The 14680-nt window shown below is 50.2% G+C and overlaps 1 protein-coding gene across 1 annotated transcript in view; it reads right to left on the bottom strand.

Annotated features, from left to right (window-relative positions):
- Positions 1-14680, bottom strand: part of LOC147090607 (phosphatidylinositol 4,5-bisphosphate 3-kinase catalytic subunit alpha isoform) — a 154338-nt gene that overhangs the window by 65849 nt on the left and 73809 nt on the right. The window contains exons 5-6 of the mRNA XM_085977379.1: positions 6389-6639; positions 2969-3214 (exon numbers count right to left, since the gene is read on the bottom strand). Of these exons, the coding sequence (XP_085833505.1) occupies positions 2969-3214; positions 6389-6639 (497 nt within the window). The remainder of the gene's footprint in view (positions 1-2968; positions 3215-6388; positions 6640-14680) is intronic.

Genomic DNA, 14680 nt, shown 5'->3' with positions numbered 1-14680 from the left:
CGGCACCAGGGTCAAATCAAATCAATCAATCAAATCAACTTTTATTGTCATTGTTAGTGCACAAGTGCAGTACAACGAAATGTAGGCTTGCGGCTCCCGAGAGTGTACATTTAGATTAAGACATTTAAACATTCAACATACATTTGGCTTGTAATACATTAACATAAACATAACCATAATAAAGTGCATTGACAGATGTGCAGGCTTTAGAGTTTATTTGTGGAGTTCAGTAGGATGACAGCCCTGGGAAAGAAGCTGTTCCTAAATCTGGTCGTACGGGTGCGAATGCATCTGTAGCGTCTCCCAGATGGCAGGAGGGCGAACAGACTGTGGCTGGGGTGGGTAGGGTCTTTGATGATGGACCGTGCCCTCCGTAGGCAGCGTTTCTGATATATATGCTCTATGGTCGGTAGCCGGTAATGCGTTGGGCAGTTTTGACTACCCGCTGCAGGGCTTTCCGGTCATGGGAGCTACAGCTGCCATACCATACCGTGATACAGTTTGTCAGGATGCTCTCTATAGTGCAGCAGTAGAAGTTAGAGAGGATCAGGGGTGACAGATTACATCCCTTCAGCCTTCTCAAGAAATATAGGCGCTGCTGGGCCTTCTTCACCAGAGAGGAGGTGTTGAGGGACCAGGAGAGGTCTTCCGTGATGTGGACTCCGAGGAACTTAAAGCTCCTTGTGAGGTCTCCAGTAGGTACCGCTCCTCGGCTGGGGGACGGTGGGAGTGGGAGACTCAACGGAGGTTTTCCTGGCCCTCGATCATTATCCAGTGACTTGTGCTTGAAATTGTGCGCAAGGATTTAGTTGGGTTGCCCCACCTCCTCCAACAGTCACTCGCACCAGATGATGGGGAGAATACTGAGGGGGAACAACAATTTGTATTTACTCAGCACCTCTAACATAGTAAAACGTTCCAAGGCGCTTCACAGGAGTGTTAACAAAGAGAGCGAGAGAGAGAGAGAGAGAAAAAGGAGAGAGAGAGAGAGAAAGAGGGAGAGAAAGAAAGAAAGAGGGAGAGAGAGAGAGAAAGAGGGAGAGAGAGAGAGAAAGAGGGAGAGAGAGAAAGAGGGAGAGAGAGAAAGAGGGAGAGAGAAAGAGGGAGAGAGAGAGAGAGAAAGAGGGAGAGAGAAAGAGGGAGAGAGAAAGAGGGAGAGAGAGAAAGAGGGAGAGAGAGAGAAAGAGGGAGAGAGAGAAAGAGGGAGAGAGAGAAAGAGGGAGAGAGAGAAAGAGGGAGAGAGAGAAAGAGGGAGAGAGAGAAAGAGGGAGAGAGAGAAAGAGGGAGAGAGAGAGAAAGAGGGAGAGAGAGAAAGAGGGAGAGAGAGAGGGAGAGAAAGAGGGAGAGAGAGAGAGAAAGAGGGAGAGAGAGAGAAAGAGGGAGAGAGAGAAAGAGGGAGAGAGAGAAAGAGGGAGAGAGAGAAAGAGGGAGAGAGAGAAAGAGGGAGAGAGAGAAAGAGGGAGAGAGAAAGAGGGAGAGAGAAAGAGGGAGAGAGAAAGAGGGAGAGAGAGAAAGAGGGAGAGAGAGAAAGAGGGAGAGAGAGAGAAAGAGGGAGAGAGAGAAAGAGGGAGAGAGAGAGAAAGAGGGAGAGAGAGAAAGAGGGAGAGAGAGAGAAAGAGGGAGAGAGAGAAAGAGGGAGAGAGAGAGAGAAAGAGGGAGAGAGAGAGAAAGAGGGAGAGAGAGAGAGAAAGAGGGAGAGAGAGAGAGAGAGAAAGAGGGAGAGAGAGAAAGAGGGAGAGAGAGAGAAAGAGGGAGAGAGAGAGAAAGAGGGAGAGAGAGAAAGAGGGAGAGAGAGAAAGAGGGAGAGAGAGAAAGAGGGAGAGAGAGAGAAAGGGAGAGAGAGAGGGAGAGAGAAAGGGAGACAGATAGACTTGCATTTATATAGCGCCTTTCACGACCACCGGACGCCTCAAAGCGCTTTACATCAAGCTCCCACAATCAGCAATGTGATAATGACCAGATAATGTTTTTGTTATGTTGGTTGAGGGATAAATATTGGCCAGGACACCGTGGATAATGCCCCTGCTCTTCTTCGAAATAGTGCCATGGGATCTTTTACCCGAGAGTGCAGACGGGGGCCTCGGTTTAACGGCACCTCCAACAGTGCAGCACTCCCTCAGCACTGCACTGGGAGTGTCAGCTTAGCTTTATGTGTTCAATCCCTGGAGTGGGACTCAAACCCACAACCTGCTGACTCAGAGGCGAGTGTGCTAGACACACACACACACAAGCCACAGCTGACACTGATGAGGAGATGTCAGGACAGGGCTTGGTCAAAGAGGTCGGTTTTAAGGAGCGTCGTAAAGGAGGAGAGAGAGGCGGAGAGGTTTAGGGGAGGGAATTCCAGAGCTTGGGGCCCAGGCAGCTGAAGGCACGGCCACCAATGGTGGAGTGATTAAAATGGGGGATGCTCAAGAGGGCAGAATTGGAGGAGCGCAGAGATCTCGGGGGGTCGTGGGGATGGAAGCGGTTACAGAGATAGGGAGGGGGTGGGGCGAGGCCCTGGAGGGATTTGAACACCAGGATGAGAATTTTAATTGAAAGGCGTTGCCGGACCAGGAGCCAGCGTAGGTCAGCGAGCACAGGGGGGGGGGTGATGGGTGAACGGGACTCGGTGCGAGTTAGGACACGGGGGGGGGGGGGCGGGGGGGCGGGCAGCAGAGGTTTGGATGAGCTGAAGTTTAGAGAGGATGTGGGGGGAGGCCGGCCAGGAGTGCGTCGGAATCGTCGAGTCTGGGAGGTGACAAAGGCCTGGATGAGGGTTTCAGCAGCGGATGAGCTGAGGCAAGGGGGACGGAGACGGGCGATATTAGGGAGATGGAAGTAGGCGGTCTTGGTGACGGAGAGGACGGAAGCTGAGCTGGGAAGGGGGTTGAAGGAGGGTGGGCGGGGTGGAGCGACTGCGACTTAGCAGAGGGGAGCCACCGACAGAGAGATACCGCGAGTCCCCGCCGCAGTCGCCACCTACCTTGTCGATGTCCCGGATGTTGACGTTGACATAGGTGGCGCAGAGGATCTTGATCCGCAGCAAATTGTTGAAGGACCACAGCGACTTGGCGGGCACCTCGCCGTTCATGTAGGAGGTGGCGGTGGAGATGCGGCGGGCGTACGAGGGCATCACGAACGTGTTCGCCGGCAACTGGCTGTAAAGGCTCTCCTTCGACATCAGCATCAGGTGAGGCAACCGGCCAATCGTAATGCAGCTTCTTATGTACTGAGGGGATACCAAGGGGTGCAAAGTGTATTAACCCTCAGGCATCCCGAACTGAGCACCAGTACTAGAAGTGCTTTTAACAATACACGCACATTACTTGGCAAATAAATTTGACCCCCCTAAGCCTTTCCACCATCTACAAGGCACAAGTCAGGAGTGTGATGGAATACTCTCCACTTGCCTGGATGAGTGCAGCTCCAACAACACTCAAGAAGCTCGACACCATCCAGGACAAAGCAGCCCGCTTGATTGGCACCCCATCCACCACCTTAAACATTCACTCCCTCCACCACCGGCGCACCGTGGCTGCAGTGTGTACCGTCTACAAGATGCACTGCAGCAACTCGCCAAGGCTTCTTCGGCAGCACCTCCCAAACCCGCGACCTCTTCCACCTAGAAGGACAAGGGCAGTAGACGCATGGGAACACCACCACCTCCAAGTTCCCCTCCAAGTCACACACCATCCTGAGTTGGAAGTATATCGGCTGTTCCTTCATCGTCGCTGGGTCAGAATCCTGGAACTCCCTCCCTAACAGCACTGTGGGAGCACCTTCACCACACGGACTGCAGCAGTTCAAGAAGGCGGCTCACCACCACCTTCTCGAGGGTAATTAGGGATGGGCAATAAATGCTGGCCTTGCCAGCGACGCCCAGAACCCATAAGCGAAGAAATAAAAACACCTGGACAGGGATTATTGGAATGCCACAACTGGCCTTACTTCACGACCGGCCCTCGTGCACGACCAGGCTCTATACGACAGTCCTATTTCACGTTATAAAAGATACAAATGGCACTCTGAAAACGACAGATCTTTTATCTTAAATTCATTCACGGGATGTGGGCGTCGTTGGCAAGACCAGCACTTATTGCCCATCCCTAATTGCCCTCGAGATCCCTACATTGGTTAAACATAGAAGATAGGAGCAGGAGTAGGCCATTCGGCCCCTCGAGCCTGCTCCGCCATTCAATGAGATCATGGCTGGACATCCAAATTCAGTACCCTGTCCCTGCCTTCTCTCCATATCCCTTGATCCCTTTAGCCTTAAGAAATATATCCAACTCCTTCTTGAATATATTTAATGAATTGGCCTCTACTGCCTTCTTTAGTAGAGAATTCCACAGGTTCACCACTCTCTGGGTGAAGAAATTCCTCCTCATCTCTGTCCTAAATGGCCTACCCCTTATCCTTAGACTATGACCCCTGGTTCTGGACTCCCTGGCCATCGGGAACATCCTTCCTGCATCTAGTCTGTCCAGTCCTGTTAGAATTTTATAAGTTTCAATGAGATCCCCTCTCATTCTTCTAAACTCCAGCGAGTACAAGCCCAATCGACCCAATCTCTCCTCATACGTCATTCCTGCCATCCCAGGTATCAGCCTGGTGAATCTTCGCTGCATTCCTTCCATGGCAAGAACATCCTTCCTCAGATAAGGCAACCAAAACTGCACACACTACTCAAGGTGTGGTCTCACCAAAGCCCTGTACAACTGCAGCAAGACATCCTTGTTCTTGTACTCAAACCCTCTTGCTACGAAGGCCAACATACCATTTGCCTTCTTAACCGCCTGCTGCACCTGCATGCTTACCTTCAGCGACTGGTGCACAAGGACGCCCAGGTCTCGTTGCACTTCCCCTTCTCCCAATCTATTGCCATTCAGATAATAATCTGCCTTCCTGTTTTTGACACCAAAGTGGATAACCTCGCATTTATCCACGTTATATTGCATCTGTCATGCTTCTGCCCAATCACCCAACCTGTCCAAATCATCCTGTAGTTTCTCCGAATCCTCCTCACAGCACACATGGCCACCCAGCTTTGTGTCGTCTGCAAACTTGGAGATATTACATCTAGTTCCCTCGTCCAGATCATTAATATATATTGTGAATAGCTGGGGTCCAAGGACCGATCCCTGCGGTACCCCACTAGTCACTGCCTCGATTTCAAAATTCTCATCCTTGTTTTCAGATCCCTCCGCAGCCTCTCCCCCTCCCTATCTCTGTAATCTCCTTCAACCCACCCACCCATCCCTCTAATCTCCTCTAATTCTGCCCGCTTGAGGATCCCTGATTATAATCGCTCCACCATTGGTGGCCGTGCCTTCTGTTGCCTGGGCCCTAAGCTCTGGAATTCCCTGTCTAAACCTCTCCGCCTCGCTACCTCTCTGTCCTCCTTTAAGATGCTCCTTAAAACTGACTTCTTTGACCAAGCTTTTGGTCACCTGCCCTAATTTATCCTTATGTGGATCGGTATCAAATTTTTTGGTCTTAAAATTCTCCTGTGCAGTGCCTTGGGTCGTTTTACGATATTAAAGGCGCTATATAAATACAAGTTGTTGTTGTTGAAAAGGTGGTGGTGAGCCGCCTTCTTGAATACAGCCGAGTGGCACAGGGCAGTTAAGAGTCAACCACATTGCTGTGGGTCTGGAGTCACATATAAGCCTTCGTAGGTGGCACATAAGGACAGCAGATCTCCTTACCTAAAAGGACATTAGTGAACCAGATGGGTTTTTCCCGACAATCCGGTAGTTTCATTACTGATACTAGCTTTTCATTCCAAAGTTGTTTAATTGAATTTAAATTCCCCAGTGGTGGGATTAGAACTCGTGCCTCCTGGGTCGTTAGCCCAGGCCTCTGGATTACTAGTCTAGTAACATCACCATTATGCTACCGTACCGCAACGGACTATAGACAGCCTTCAGTTTTACCAAGCCCGTGTTTACTTAGTGCATTTTGCCCCGTAAAACACAGGACACAGGTCGCGGACAAAAGGCTCTGCCAATCGGAGCGGAGGGCCTGTAATCAAAATACTGACACTGGTCAACTCTGCTTCCATTGCCCTTGACGCTAAGGAGACGGACGCCCTGCGGTCTAATAACACTTTGCATTGGAGGACGAGCCTGGACAGACGGTCATGTCGTAAGCCATCCTGGGTTCTAATATCTGTCGCCGAGCGGGCGACGGACTGAGGCACGCTAATGCGCTGGAGTTTCCGCCATTGCCTCGCGCTCTGCCGCCACCGTTCCACCACCAGTTGTTGTTATTGTTTTCTCCTCGGCCGCGGTTATCTAATCGGGCGCGCGCACGGGCACCGGTAACAGCACGGAGGCGAGCCCTCCGCCAACCGAGCTCCTCCCACCTCCCGCGCCACCCAGCAACAGGACAAGCGGCTCACCTTGTACTGGCTGATGGGATACTTCTCCAGCAGGTACTCGTCACAGCCGCACACCTTTAGGATGTACTTGCCCTGGTATTCCTGCACGCACAGCTTCAGCTGTTCCAGGGACAGGTGCATGCTCCTGGTCTTTTTGCGGATGGCCTCCGCGATCACCTGCTCCGGCATGTAGTCGTGGGGGATCTTCAGCGTGTACTTCTGCTTGTCGTTGGTTGGCGAGACGATCACCCAGATTGTCACGATTATGCGGCCTGCAAATTGGGGTGGGGAAAAAAAAACGGGAGATGGAAGTCAAATATCCAGTTCAGGAAGCCACGTGGTCTAGAATCGGGACCAGAACCATTGCCCCGTGACCCAGGGTACCGCTGGCAACTGCCCAGCTTGGGAACAGATTGTTCCCGTTTAGGTGCTCAGAGATTTCAGGAATGTAAATCAAAGAAAGAAAAGGAAGACTTGCATTTTTATCAAATCAAATCAACTTTTATTGTCATTGTTAGTGCACAAGTGCAGTACAACGAAATGTAGGCTTGCGGCTCCCGAGAGTGTACATTTAGATTAAGATTTAGATTAAGACATTTAAACATTCAACATACATTTGGCTTGTAATACATTAACATAAACATAACCATAATAAAGTGCATTGGCAGATGTGCAGGCTTGAGAGTTTATTTGTGGAGTTCAGTAGGATGACAGCCCTGGGAAAGAAGCTGTTCCTAAGTCTGGTCGTACGGGTGCGAATGCATCTGTAGCGTCTCCCAGATGGCAGGAGGGCGAACAGACTGTGGCTGGGGTGGGTAGGGTCTTTGATGATGGACCGTGACCTCCGTAAACAGCATTTCTGGTATATGTGCTCTATGGTCGGTAGCCGGGTGCCGGTAATGCGTTGGGCAGTTTTGACTACCCACTGCAGGGCTTTCCGGTCATAGTAGCTACAGCTGCCATACCATACTGTGATACAGTTCGTCAGGATGCTCTCTATAGTGCAGCGGTAAAAGTTAGAGAGGATCAGGGGTGACAGGTTACATCCCTTCAGCCTTTCACGACCACCGGACGTCCCAAAACGCTTTACAGCCAATTAAGTACCTTTTTCGAAGTGTAGTCACGGTTGTAATGGGAGAGACACGGCAGCCAATTTGTGCACAGCAAGCTCCCACAAACAGCAGTGTGATAATGACCAGATAATCTGGGTTTTTTTTAAATTTTTTTTTATTAGTGATGTTGGTTGAGGGATAAATATTGGCCCCAGGACACCGGGGAGAATTTCCCCCTGCTCTTCTTCGAAATAGTGCCATGGGATCTTTTATGTCCACCTGAGAGGACAGATGGGGCCTCAGTTTAACATCTCATCCGAAAGGCAGATGACTAAGTTTTCAATTGTTTAGGATCAGAGAGTGTTACAGCACAGCAGGAGGCTGTTCGGCCCATCGCCCCCGTTCCTTCTCTCTGAAAGAGCTCGCCACACAGTCCCATTCGCGTCTTTTGGGATACTCCACCCTGTCATAGTGAAGGAGGAGGTAGAGGAGGTACTGGATGAGATAAAAATTGATAAAGAGAAGGTACAGGAAACTCTCGTTTAAACAGCACCCTAAATATACGGAATTCTCTATTAACCGGCAAAATTCTCACTCCGAAAACAACACATCAATAACCGGCAATGTTGCCAAGTCTGAGTCTCCCGCAGTGGCCGAGTTAGTCAGTGGGGGTAGTTCTCCAAACTGTCACTACTCGGCTTCTTGGCGCTGTCGGAAGTCATTACAGAGTTATGCATTACCCTCAACTGGCAGTACTGTACTTAATCAAGCATCTTCCACCATCCATTTAACACAACATTCTGTAGGTGAGTACCCAATTACTGTATACAGTACTGCACATTTCTTGCTTTTTTAAATTTTTCTTTGTTAAAAATAGCCTCGGTAGATAACCCTCTCCATCATCCGGAATTTTTAATCAACCGGCAACATCACGGTCCCGTCGGTGCCGGATACCAAAGAGTTTCCTGTACTAGAAAGGCTGTCTGAACTTAAAGTTGATAAGTCACCAGGACCAGATGGGATGCATCCTAGGATGCTGAGGGAGGTTAAGGAGGAAATCGAAGAGGTACTGGCCATAATCTTCCAATCCTCCTTAGACACGGGGGACTGGAGAATTGCAAACCATTGTTCAGAAAAGGGTGTAAAGAGAAACCCAGCAATTACAGGCCAGTCAGTTGAACCTCGGTAGTGGAGATGCTTTTGGAAACGATAATCAGGGACAAAATTAACAATCACTTGGACAAGTGTGGATTAATTAAGGAAAGCCAGCACGGATTTGTTAAAGGTAAATCGTGTTTAACTAACTTGATTGAGTTTTTTGATGAGGTAACAGAGAGGGTTGATGAGGGCAATGCGGTTGACGTGGTGTACATGGATTTCCAAAAGGCGTTTGACAAAGTGCCACATACAGGAAACTCTGCGATATCCGGCACCGACAGGACCGAGCTGTTGCCGATATATCAAAACTGCCGGATATACCAGCGTTAATGTTGAAGCATACGGAGATTTGCATCTCCATATCTGGCAACAAACACTGTTGCTTAGCAACAGTTTCTAAACAGTCGGCCGTACCTTGGAAGCGTCTCTGTAGCTTAGCAACAGCTTCAGAGAGACTTTGCAGAGCCTGACTGTTGGAAAAAAAAGCCACGAGAAGAAAAAAAACCTAACAAAACGGCTCCTGATTTCTGCCGGTGGATCGAGGTTTCCGGACATACAACCTCCGGATAAACCAAAGTTTCCTGTAATAGGCTTGCCAGCAAAGATGAAGCCCATGGAATAAAAGGGACAGCATGGATACAAAATTGGCTAATTGACAGGAAACAGAGAGTAGTGGTGAACGGTTGTTTTTTGGACTGGAGGAAGGTATACAGTGGTGTTCCCCAGGGGTCGGTTCTAGGACCACTGTTTTTATTGATATATATTAATGACTTGGACATGGGTGTACAGGGCACAATTTCAAAATTTGCAGATGACCCAAAACTTGGAAGGACAGTGAACAGTGAGGAGGAGAGTGATAGACTTCAGGAAGACAGACAGGCCGGTGGAATTGCTGGACATGTGGCAGATGAAATTTAACGCAGAAAAGTGCGAAGTGATACATTCTGGTAGGAAGAATGAGGAGAGGCAATATAAACTAACGGGTACAATCCTAAAGGGGGTGCATGAACAGAGTGACCTGGGGGTATATGTGCACAAATCATTGACGGTGGCAGGGCAGGTTGAGAAAGCGGTTAAAAAAGCATAAGGGATCTTAGGCTTCATAAATAGAGGCATAGAATACAAAAGCAAGGAAGTTATGATGAACCTTTCTAAAACACTGGTTCGGCCTCAACTGGAGTATTGTGTCCAATTCTGGGCACCGCACTTTAGGAAGGATGTGAAGGCCTTAGAGAGGGTGCAGAAAAGATTTACGAGAATGGTTCCAGGGATGAGGGACTTCAGTTACGTGGATAGACTGGAGAAGCTGGGGTTGTTCTCCATGGAGCACAGAAGGTTGAGAGGAGATTTGATAGAGGTGTTCAAAATCATGAGGGGTCTGGACAGAGAAGATCGAGAGAAACTGTTCCCATTGGCGGAAGGGTCAGGAACCAGAGGACACAGATTTAAGGTGATTGGCCAAAGAACCAAAGGCGACATGAGGAAAAACGTTTTTACACAGCAAGTGGTTAGGATCTGGAATGCACTGACTGAAAGGTGGAGGCAGATTCAATGGCGGCTTTCAAAAGGGAATTGGATAAGTACCTGAAGGGAAAACATTTGCAGAGCTACAGGGATAGGAGAGAGTGGGACTAGCTAAGGCGCTCTTGCAGATAGCCGACACAGGCTCGACAGGCCGAATGGCCTCCTACAGTGCTGTAACCATTCTATGGGCTAGATTTTCCTGCAGCTGTCAGGCGGGGTTTCAGGCATGTGGGGGGGGGGGCAAATCCCGAATTTGGGGGTCCCGACACCATCCCGCCCAAAACCCCGCCCCACGTAAGTTTCAGGGGCGGTGGGTACCCGCCCCGCACTGGGACCCGCCGAAACCAGGCGGGAAGGGATTAGTGCCAATTAACAGGTAGTTAACAGGCAGTTTTTAGCCTAATCCCTATTTTGAGGGGTTTCGTGTGGGTTTCCCGACGGCTCCAAACCACGCCAGGTTAGAGCAGGCGGGCCGTCGGGTTGAAGGACTTGGAGGGGTCGCGATGTCGGTGCTCGGGTGAGTGATGGGTGCATGAGTGCAAAGGTAAGTGTGTTTGGTGTGTCTAAAGTGTGTAAAGAACTTTTACTTACCTGTACTTACCTTAACAGCCTTTCTTCCTGTAGCCGTCGGGAGCCCATCACTCAGCCGGCACTTAAAGCTGAACGGCTGCGATCTGTGAAAAGTGACAGCCTTCAGCTTTGAGTGCTGCTGAGAGTTCTAACTGAGTCTGTGCAGAAGGACTCATGTTAGAACTCAGACTGTCAGTGTTTCACAGCTTCAAACAGCTGTGAATCACTGATATTTCATCTGTCAAGAACTCTTGACAGATGAAATTGCAGTCTGTGACGTCACCTGTTGCCAGGTGGCCCTTAATTGGCCTGCTGAGCCCGCTGAGCGGGCTCAACAAGGTCAATCAAGGGAAAATCACGCGGAGTGGCCGGACGTCGATGTAGGCGGGTCAAAAACCCGAAAGTTGAAGTCCCGCCTTCTTCCTGACAGGTTCGGGAAAATCTACCCCTATGATTCTACGATCCTATGATTCATTCCCCATACTCTTAAAATTTCCCTTCTGCAAACATTTCTCCACTTCCCTTTTCTGGATTCTGCTTCCCTCACTGTTTCTGGTCGGGTATTCCACGTCTTAACAACCCTCCGCGGAAAAGAATTTCTTCTGGTGGTGATGACCATAAATTCATGCCATCGCTAGCCAAAATAAATAAGTTGCCCCCGCCCCCCCTCACCCCACCCCCAAATTTACCTCATCAAAAACCCTGCATATTTCTCCTGTACCATACAATGCAGAGGCATTCAGTTTTAAAGGGACCCCACGGTGTTCAATGAGTTCGCATCAACTGCAAATCAAGCACCAGACCTCGAGCCACTGTCATCATGGTGAAGCTTGTCCTATACTAGAGACCGACCCTCAAAGAAAAAGAGACTTGCTTTTATATACGATAGCAAAATACTGCAGATGTTGGAAATCCGAAATAACAGAAAATGCTGGAAAAACTCAGCAGGTCAGGCAACATCCGTGGAGAGAAATTTGAGTTGACGTTTCGGGTCGAACCCTTCTTCAAAACTGGAAAGAACAGAAACTAGATCGAAGGCAGGGCTGCGATCGGACAAAAGAATAAAAGAAACAAAAGAAGTAAAAGAGATTAGAAGCTAGACGAGATGGTAATAGGCTGAGATTAGGTGTAAAGTGTACTGGCAGGGCAAAAGATAGCTGCCAGGTGTGAGAGAGAAACAAAAGGAAAGGGGGGGGGGGGGGAAAGGAGTGGAACAATTACAAGAGAAAATGAAATGGGGGCCGAGCTTATGATCTGAAATTGTTGAACTTGATATTGAGTCCGGGAGGCTGCAGAGTGCCTAATCGGAAGATGAGGTGCTGTTCCTCGAGTTTACGTTGAGCTTCCGTGGAACAATACAAGAGGCCAAGGACGGTGAGGTCCGAGTGGGAATGGGGCGGTGAATTAAAGTGACAGGCGACCGGAAGCTCGGGGTCACCCTTACGGACTGAACGGAGGTGTTCCGCAAAGCGGTCACCCAATCTGCGTTTGGTCTCCCCAATGTAGAGGAGACCGCATCGTGAGCAGCGAATACAGTATACTAGATTGCAAGAAGTACAAGTAAATCGCTGTTTCACCTGGAAGGGGTGTTTGGGGCCCTGGACAGTGGGAAGGGGGGGGGTATAGGGGCAGGTGTTACATCTCCTCCGCTTGCATGGGAAGGTGCCAGGCGAAGGGGAAGGGCTGTTGGGGGTGATAGAGGAGTGGACTAGGGTGTCTCGGAGGGAGCGGTCCCTGCGGAATGCTGAAAGGGGAGGGGAGGGGAAGATACGTTTGGTGGTGGGATCACTTTGGAGGTAGCAGAAATGCCGGAGGATGATCCACTGAATGTGGAGGCTGGTGGGGTGAAAGGTGAGGACAAGGGGAACCCTATCGTGGTTCCGGGAGGGAGGGGCAGGGGTGAGGGCAGAAGTGCAGGAGATAGAACTGACACGGTCGAGGGCAGTGTCAACCACGGTAGAGGGGAATCCTCGGTTGCGGAAAAAGGAAGACATGTCTGAAGCACTGGTGTGGAAGGTGGCATCGTCGGAGCAGATACGGCGGAGGCGGAGAAACTGGGAGAATGGAATAGAGTCCTTACAGGAAGCGGGGTGGGAGGAAGTGTAGTCCAGGTAGCTGTGGGAGTCAGTGGGCTTGTAGTGAATATTGGTCGATAACCTATCCCCAGAGATGGAGACGGAGAAGTCGAGGAAGGGAAGGGAAGAGTCAGAGATGGACCATGTGAAGGTGAGGGAAGGGTGGAAATTGGAGGCAAAGTGAATGAAATTGTCAAGTTCGGGGCGAGAGCAGGAAACGGCACCGATACAGTCATCAATGTATCGGAAAAAGAGGTGAGGGAGGGGACCCGATTAGGACTGGAACAAAGATTGTTCCACATAGCCCACGAAAAGGCAGGCATAGCTAGGACCCATGCGGGTACCCATGGCAACACCTTTGATTTGGAGGAAATGAGTGGAGTTAAAGGAGAAGTTGTTCAATGTGAGAACAAGTTCAGCCAGGCGGAGGAGGGTCGTGGTGGATGGGGACTGGTCGGGCCTCTGTTCAAGGAAGAAGCGGAGTGCCCTCAGGCCATCCGGGTGGGGGATGGAGGTGTAGAGGGATTGTACGTCCATGGTGAAAAGGAAGCGGTTGGGGCCAGGAAACTGGAAACTGTTAAAGTGGCGGAGGGCGTCCGAAGAGTCGCGGATGTAGGTGGGAAGAGACTGGACAAGGGGAGAAAAGATAGAGTCAGGATAGGAAGAGATAAGTTCCGTGGGGCAAGAACAGGCTGAAACGATGGGTCTACCAGGGCAGTCCTGTTTGTGGATCTTGGGAAGGAGGTAGAAGCGGGCTGTGCGGGGTTGGGGAACTATGAGGTTGGTGGCAGCAGGGGGAAGATCTCCAGAGGAGATGAGGTCAGTGACAGTCTTGGAAACGGTGGTTTGATGTTCGGTAGTGGGGTCATGGTCCAGGTGGAGGTAGGAGGAGGTGTCGGAGAGTTGGCGTTCAGCTTCCGCTAGGTAGAGGTCAGTACGCCAAACAACAACAGCACCACCCTTGTCAGCGGGTTTAATGACAATGTCAGGGTTGGATCCAAGAGAATGGAGTGCTGCAAGTTCAGAGGGAGGTAGGTTGGAGTGAGTGAGGGGAGCGGAGAAATGGAGACGGCCGATGTCACGGCGGCAGCTAGCGATGAAAAGATCTAGAGAGGGTAAGAGGCCAGGGGGAGGGGTCCAGGTAGAACGGGAATTCTGCAAGCGGGAGAAAGGGTCAGTTGTGCGGGGGGAAGACTCCTGGCCAGAGAAGTGGGCACGGAGACGAAGTCCCTATCACCACCTCAGGACGTCCCAAAGCACTTTACACCCAATGAAGTACTTTTTGAAGTGTAGTCACTGTCGTCATGTAGGAAGCCAATTTGCGCACAGCAAGCTCCCACAAACAGCAATGAGATAATGAATAATAAACATAGACAGAGAAGATAGGAGCAGGAGTAGGCCATTCGGCCCCTCGAGCCTGCTCCGCCATTCAATGCGATCATGGCTGATCATCCAAATTCAGTACCCTGTCCCTGCTTTCTCCCCATATCCCTTGATCCCTTTAGCCTTAAGAAATATATCCAACTCCTTCTTGAATATATTTAATGAATTGGCCTCTACTGCCATGTGTGGTAGAGAATTCCACAGGTTCACCGCTCTCTGGGTGAAGAAATTTCTCCTCATTTCTGTCCTAAATGGCTTACCCCTTATCCTTAGACTGTGACCCCTGGTTCTGGACTCCCCCGCCATCGGGAACATCCTTCCTGCATCTAGTCTGTCCAGTCCTGTCAGAATTTTATAGGTTTCGATGAGATCCCCTCTCATTCTTCTAAACTCCAGCGAGTATAAGCCCAATCGACCCAATCTCTCCTCATAGGTCATCTGTTTATGTGATGTTGATTGAGGGATAAATATTGGCCTGGACACCGGGGAATAGCTCCCCCGCACTTCTTCGAAATAGTTGCCGTGGAGAGGGTAGACTGGGGGGGGGGGGG

This window comes from Somniosus microcephalus, unplaced genomic scaffold (genome assembly GCF_052327205.1).
Source record: "Somniosus microcephalus isolate GS21.2 unplaced genomic scaffold, FLI_Smic_1.0 unresolved_chr4, whole genome shotgun sequence".
NCBI classification, from domain to species: Eukaryota; Metazoa; Chordata; class Chondrichthyes; order Squaliformes; family Somniosidae; genus Somniosus; species Somniosus microcephalus.
Note: the sequence above shows the minus strand (reverse complement) of the source record. Positions and strands in the feature narration are given on the sequence as shown.